The 6,924-nt window shown below is 50.6% G+C and overlaps 1 protein-coding gene across 1 annotated transcript; it reads right to left on the bottom strand.

Annotated features, from left to right (window-relative positions):
* Nucleotides 1-427: 427 nt before the first annotated feature.
* CGREF1 (cell growth regulator with EF-hand domain 1) lies at nucleotides 428-3,939 on the bottom strand. The gene is made up of 5 exons (XM_011950011.1): nucleotides 3,485-3,939; nucleotides 1,720-1,785; nucleotides 1,554-1,624; nucleotides 1,293-1,417; nucleotides 428-1,084 (listed from the first exon to the last, which is right to left on the bottom strand). Exons 1-5 carry the CDS (start codon nucleotides 3,907-3,909, stop codon nucleotides 623-625), a joined length of 1,149 nt encoding a protein of 382 aa, XP_011805401.1. The 5' UTR covers nucleotides 3,910-3,939; the 3' UTR covers nucleotides 428-622.
* Nucleotides 3,940-6,924: the final 2,985 nt, after the last annotated feature.

Here is a 6,924-nt window from a genome sequence, read left to right as displayed (position 1 = left end):
CCAGGATGGTCTCGATCTCCTGACCTCGTGATCCGCCCGTCTCGGCCTCCCAAAGTGCTGGGATTACAGGCTTGAGCCACCGCGCCCGGCCCTCTTAGAAAGTTTTAGTGATGATTAACATTACTGGGGGTGGGGGGCAGATACAGGGTGATGGGGCCACCTGCCCTGAGCTGCAGGAGAGCATGGGGTGTCTGAACACCAGCTGAGGGGGAACCAGAGAGTGTTTGGGGCTCAGAGGTAGACTGAGCTTCCCTCACCGGGTCCTCTGCAGCTGGCCATGGCTGGCACTATGCGCTCTGCTGCCAGAGCACCGTGAGGCCCAGAAACACTGGGAAGGCGGCATCCCTGTCCTTTCGGTGTCCCCAACCCCCTGTTCCCCTAAGAGGGTCTGGGCAGGCTGGACGGGTAGAGAGGTGGCCCAGGGGGATGAATTCATTCAGTTCTTTATTGGCAATCTGCCCCTTAACTTAGGGTCTCCCTGAGTTGCACAGAAAGACCTGATACCTACTGGGACCAGACAGGGGGCACAGAGGTGGTCCTTGTCCCAGCGTACATTCCCCTGCCCACTTCAGGGCTTATGTTCTGAAACTGAGACATCGTGGGGTACCTGTATCTTCGAGATCTAGATCTCATCATTCTCCAGTTGAACAATGTGCACCTCAAACTCATTTGGGATGTTCTTAGACTCCAGTGTTTCCCCTGGAAGTTCCTTGGCCTCCTCTCCATTCTCCCTGGCCTCTGCCTGGCCCCCAGCTTCCCCTCTGGGCCCTGGAACATCTCCTTCAGCCTCTGCCTGGCCCCCAGGCTCTTGGACAGGATCCAAAGACTCCCTTCTGGCCTCTACCTGGCCCTTTGCTTCTTCTCTGGGACCTGGGGCTTCCTGTGTTTCTTGTCTTAATGGGCTTTTAGCTAACAGGGACTGCCTCCCAACAGCTTGTGGCTCCTGAGGAGATGGAGCAAGGGGCTCTCCGGGCTCCACGTGACTGGGGGCCTCTCCCGGGAAGTTGATGAGCTCAGCAGGGGTCATGAGCCCATCCCCATTCAGGTCCTGGGTCTCGAGCACTTTGTCCACTATCAAGATCACCTGTGGAAGCAGAGTCACTGTGGGGTCTCCAGTGACAGGGATGTTCCCCAGGAGTCCTGACCCTCCCCAACCCACCCTTGCATCCCTGCCATGTAAGCTCTGAGCCCTTCTTTTACAAAGGATTCACCAAAAGAGTTATGATGAGAAAGACCAAAACCCCAAAGCACTGGGTCTCCTTTATGGGTGATCTCCATCCAGCAGAGCTTACCGGGTTGGTGGTAGGAGAGTTGGCAGCTCCAGGGGCCAGAGCAGCTGTCAACATGGACAACAGCTCCAGGCCATCCAACTGTCCACTCTGGTCATAGTCATGGAGGGCAAAGAGGTAGAGGAGAACTAGAGAAGAGAAGCTGGATTAGAAGAGGTGCCTGGGGAGGTGGAGAAAGCAGGAGTCAATGGGGCAGCCGAGGTCAGTCCCAGATCTGGCTGCCCAGAGCCTCCCGTCCCTGGCCCCATCAGCCCAGCCCCTCACCCTGCTCCCGGCTCAGATGCTCCGGCTGCACTTCTGTCCTTTCTAGTCCCTTTAGGTAGCTCTGCAGAAGTCTGTCAGAAAAGTGGAGAATCAGCCCAGGAGCGGTGAGTCTGTAGCCCCAGGCTTGGTCGTCTCCCTGAAAGCACCCCCAGCTCAGCCTACTCACCCGAGCTGCTCCCGGCCTGGCTGGAAGGGGTTGGGCAGGAGCTGATGCTGCACTTCAGAGTCTGGCCTGGAGGAGGAAGGGGAGGACCACCCTTGCAGAGAGCCTCCCTGAGGGCCCAGCCTGTCAACCTTCTGCCTCCAATCTCCTGGCAGAGTTCTCTCCCCAGACCCAAAGGGAGTTGCCCCCAAAATTCCAAAAACCTTGTAGGGAGTAGGCTCTTCTGGTCTCCTTGGAACCAAATCCTTAACTCCCTCAGACTCTGTCTGTTTTTGCAGCTGGCTACCTTAGACTTTAAATGAAAACCCAAATAAAAACATCTGGTTAGGTAGAGGCCAGATGAGGCCACACCTACTAGACACAAGTTAGATTCAAGAAAACAGCCCAGTGAGTGGCAGGACAACATGGGTCACGGCACCCCTCCCCTTCGATGCTGAGAGCCGAGGGGCAGGTCTCTAGTGGAGCCCGATGGTACTGCTCGGTTTTATATAGACCCAGTTTGCTCCATGACATAAAATTGACCTACACTTTTTCAAGGACAGGATATATGTGTTGGTTCTGTGGTTTCAAGCTGCTCAGGATCTCTTTGTCAGTCTTTCAAGCTCCAAATGTACTCCTAATTCTGGACTGGGTTAACTGTTTGCCCAAGTCAATCCAAACCTGTGATGCCAGAGAGCTGGCAGGAGTTGCAGCGACTTTTGTCACGGCTACCAGCCCTTGTGGCTGTTCTGTGGCTGTTTCACCTTCTACCCAGCATACCCATTGCACAGTATTTATAAATAAAACCTTCACAAAGTATTCAGAAAACATAGAAATGACATGCTAATCATCTCTACTTCTTTGATGTTCCCACCATAAGGTCTTTTTTTGTTCTTTTTAAGACGGAGTTTCGCTCTGTCACCCAGGCTGAGTGCAAAGGCTTGATCTTGGCTCACTGCAACCTTCACCTCCCAGGTTCAAGCGATTCTCTTGCCTCAGCCTCCTGAGTAGCTGGGATTACAGACATGCAACACCATGCCTAGCTAATTTTTTTTTATTTCTGTAGAGATGGGGTTTCACCACGTTGGCCAGGCTGGTCTCAAACTCCTGACCTCAGGTGATCTGTCTGCCTTGGCCTTCCAAAGTGCTGGGATTACAGTTGTGAGCCACCACACCCGGCCCACCTTAAGGTCTTGATAATAAAACTGCAGGCCAGGCACAGTGGCTCACGCCTGTAATCCCAGCACTTTGGGAGGCCGAGGCAGGTGTATCACAAGGTCAGGAGTTCGAGATCAGCCTGGCCAATATAGTGAAACCCCGTCTCTACTAAAAATACAAAAATTAGCCCGGTGTGGTGGTGGGCACCTGTAGTCCCAGCTACTTGGGAGACTGAGACAGAAGAATTGCTTGAACCCAGGAGGTAGAGGTTGTAGTGAGCTGAGATCATGCCACTGTACTCCAGCCTGGGCGACAGAGTGAGACTCAGTCTCAAAACAAAAAAACAACAAACAAACAACTGCAGCCCCCACTGCCCTGGTGCCATAGCTTCTTCCCTGTGCTGCATGACGCACTGGAGCTGAGTTCCCTGATTCCAAATGGGTCCAGCAAGCATATACGGAATGCCCACTTTGTGGCACTCTGACAGACACAAGACAGGAGGCTGGTGGCGGAGAGATACAGAGATCAGGGAACTTACACCCTAGTCTCCTGCCTCCCGGAGGGCCCACCACACCCTTGGATTCTCTAGAGACTCTCCCTCCTCCCAGCCCTGTTCTCATAACCCTGTTACCTTGTGACTCCATCCTTTGGGGCAGCCTGACCCGTGGGGAGCAGCAGCAGGATTAACACTCTCATCATCAAAGGTAACATCCTTCCTGGAACTGGAACAAGGAAGAGAATCAGAGGTCGGGGGAAAGGGGCGTCTGCCACCGTGTCAGAGATGGGCTGAGTTAGACACAAGCGCCTTTTCTCCCTGCTTCCACCTGCAGCCCACAAGATAGGACTCCTGCTCAGGGAAAACTCACACACAGACAGCAGGGATCCCCCCATGGAACCGTGCTCAAAATAAATGTCACTCCAGTTCTCGTATATAAAGCACATAAAGGCTGGCCTGCTGTGGCAGAAGCAGAGCTGGGGGGTGCATCCCCACCCCACGGCCCATTCCCTTGCTCCCCACCAGCTGCCGAGGTGCCCAGAAAAGTGCAGCGCAAGCATGTCTGAACTCCTTCAGCCCATTCATGTTACAGATGGAAAGGAGTGCAGAGAGTTTAAGAAAAAGGCCAGGTTAGAAATGCAGGGAGTCGGCCGGGCGCGGTGGCTCAAGCCTGTAATCCCAGCACTTTGGGAGGCCGAGACGGGCGGATCACAAGGTCAGGAGATCGAGACCATCCTGGCTAACACAGTGAAACCCCGTCTCTACTAAAAAATACAAAAAAACTAGCCGGGCGAGGTGGCGGGCGCCTGTAGTCCCAGCTACTCCGGAGGATGAGGCAGGAGAATGGCGTGAACCCGGGAGGCGGAGCTTGCAGTGAACTGAGATCGGGCCACTGCGCTCCAGCCCGGGCGACAGAGCGAGACTCCATCTCAGAAAAAAAAAAAAAAAGAAATGCAGGGAGTCACAGAAAGACCAAGACTTAAACACAGGCAAAAAGATAAATGGACTGCTTGTGTTTGTTAAAAACCCACTGAAGAACAAATCAAAACAGGCGCAGACTTCTTGAAATAGGTCTAAACTCAAGTACAAACTGAAAACACAATAAATCAGGGCCAGACCAATAGTGGCCCCAGGAACTGCTATTTGCTAAATGCAGTTAGGAAAATCAGACCCACTATAAAGGAAAAAACAAAAACTTCCCCTTAGACTGACATGGCTTAGGCCCATGGGCAAAATCAACCACTTGACTATATGAAAACAGTAAAGGATAGAATGGACCAATCAAACAGAGCCTAAAGCTTTCTGATGAGTCCCAGGGTATGTAAAGGTAATGTGAGTTCCTGAGGAAGCAGAAGCCCACCAAAGCCAAGGCCCCAGACCCCAAGCCCATCTCTAGAAAGAAAAATCGTCAGACGCCTGACGGTCTAGCAGAAGATCAGGAACATCCCTATCTGGCTGGCACTGGGTTTTCCTAGAGGAAGGTTCATAGCTTTGGGCAGATTCTACAAGCATCCGATGACCCTAATAAGGTTCAGAACCACTGCCAGAGTGGACTTCCATTTCCTAAGAGATGAGGGGTAGAGCAGGTAAGCACCTGGCTAATGGGAAGATAAACAAAAATTCTGCCTTTTTAAGCTAATTTAAGGGAAAACCAGTTAAACATAGAAGTCTACAAGAAGATGAAGCTACCTAGAGTCACAGAACCTGTCTTCTTTTTTCTTTTTCTTTCTTTTTTTTTTTGAGAAGGAGTCCTGCTCTGTCACCCAGGTTGGAGTACAGTGGCGTGATCTTAGCTCAGTGCAATCTCTGCCTCCCAGGTTCAAGCGATTCTCCTGCCTCAGCCTCCCGAGTAGCTGGGATTACAGGCGCGTGCCACCACACCTGGCTAATGTTTGTATTTTTAGTAGAGATGGGGTTTCACCATGTTGGTCAGGCTGGTCCTGAACACCTGTCCTCAGGTGATCTGCCCGCCTGGGCTTCCCAAAGTGCTGGGATTACAGGCGTGAGGCACCGCACCTGGCCTGTCTTCATTTTTCTATGCATAAAACTGGTCCCAACGGATAAAGTGAATATACATAATTTGTTGGTGTCTATACGCCCCAGTGGCCAAAAAAAGATGCTGAAGACACCGCTGCCCCAGAGGTGTTCACCAACATCAGCTGACAACATAAATCCTAGGGTTTTAGTTGTTGTGCCTGGAAGAGAAAATAAGGTCCTCGGCCCGCTGAAGGTAGGCCATTGGAACTGAGATCTCTATATCAACATGAAACCCTTAAAGGGACACAGCCCAGAAAAAGGATGGACTAGAAAACATTCAGACTTCCACTTCTGGCAGTGTGACAGTAAACATCCCAATGAAAGTAACCACTGAGCTGGATAAAAATAGAAAGTATCTTTTCAAAAGCACTGGGTTGGCAAGAAATCCTCAACAGTACAAATGTGCAGTGAAAACAGTAATCTGGGGGGAAAGTGAGCTTGACATCAGCTTTTGCCTTAGGAGTATCTGCCAAACCCAACCCAGGTGAACTTGAGCTGCCTGTCAGAGCGCTTGTGCTGGAAAGGAGACCAGAGGTGATGCCTGGGCCCACCTGATATGCAGAGACTAACAGGAGATTCCCTATGTAAAGCTGGGATTCCAAACAGCTATACTCTGAACATGAACAAAAAGTAAATCTGTCATGAAGAAAGGCAGCAAAGAATTTTGCCTTTCTTGGTTTTGGTGCTGTGTGGAAGGGAGAAAAAAAAAAAAAACTCTCCCTGACAATCTATAACAAGCCTGATCTAATGTGGGTTTTTTGTTTTTGTTTTTTTGAGACGGAGTCTCACTCACTCTGTCTCCCAGGCTGGAGTGCTGTGGTGTGGTATCAGCTCACTGCAACCTCCACCTCCTGGGCTCAAGCGATTTTCCTGCCTCAGCCTCCCGAGTATCTGGGACTAAAGGCACCAGCCACCATGCCTGGCTAATTTTTTTGTATTTTTACTAGAGATGGGATTTCACCATGTTGGCCAGGCTGGTCTCGAACTCCTGATCTCAGGTGATCCTCCCGCCTCAGTCTCCCAAAGTGCTGGGATTACAGGCATGAACCACTGTGCCTGCCCTCTAATGTGGGTTTGAAGCCAGAATTATTAATGCTACCTGTATGGTTCAGAATATCTAAAGTAGGTAACGTATTTTGAAGTGAAACCTGGTTGATGGCACCCCCAGATGACTGAGAGAGGAAAACATCCATCTCTGGAGGAACTCAACTCTAATCCAGGCCTCAAAGACTTTCCATGGGTAAAGTTTCCAGGAATATGAATTCACAGCCAAAACGTTATAAACATACAAGGAAATAAGACACTGTGAGTAAGAGCCAGCAAAACAATAGCAGGGAAAAGTAGACTTGGAAAAACTGGGTTGGAATTGTTATACATAGAATATACAGCAGATATAGTTCACATGTTTTTAGAAATTAAAGGGAAGCTTGAAACTATGAAGAAGAAATAGAGTTTTCCAGCCAGCAACAGTGTGTTAAAAAAAAGAAAAGAGGCCGGGCATAGTGGCTCACGCCTGTAATCCCCACACTTTAGGAGGC

The sequence above is a fragment of the Colobus angolensis genome, unplaced genomic scaffold, assembly GCF_000951035.1.
Source record: "Colobus angolensis palliatus isolate OR3802 unplaced genomic scaffold, Cang.pa_1.0 Scaffold109, whole genome shotgun sequence".
In the NCBI taxonomy this organism is placed as follows: Eukaryota; Metazoa; Chordata; class Mammalia; order Primates; family Cercopithecidae; genus Colobus; species Colobus angolensis.
Note: the sequence above shows the minus strand (reverse complement) of the source record. Positions and strands in the feature narration are given on the sequence as shown.

Coding starts and splice junctions, on each gene's coding strand:
- CGREF1 (XM_011950011.1), bottom strand. CDS start 3,909: ATGCTTGCGCTGCACTTTTCTGGGCACCTCGGCAGCTGGTGGGGAGCA. Junction 1,786..3,484: donor CCAAAGGATGGAGTCACAAG/GTAACAGGGTTA, acceptor TTCCTCCTCCAG/GCCAGACTCTGAAGTGCAGC. Junction 1,625..1,719: donor CCAGGCCGGGAGCAGCTCGG/GTGAGTAGGCTG, acceptor CTTTTCTGACAG/ACTTCTGCAGAGCTACCTAA.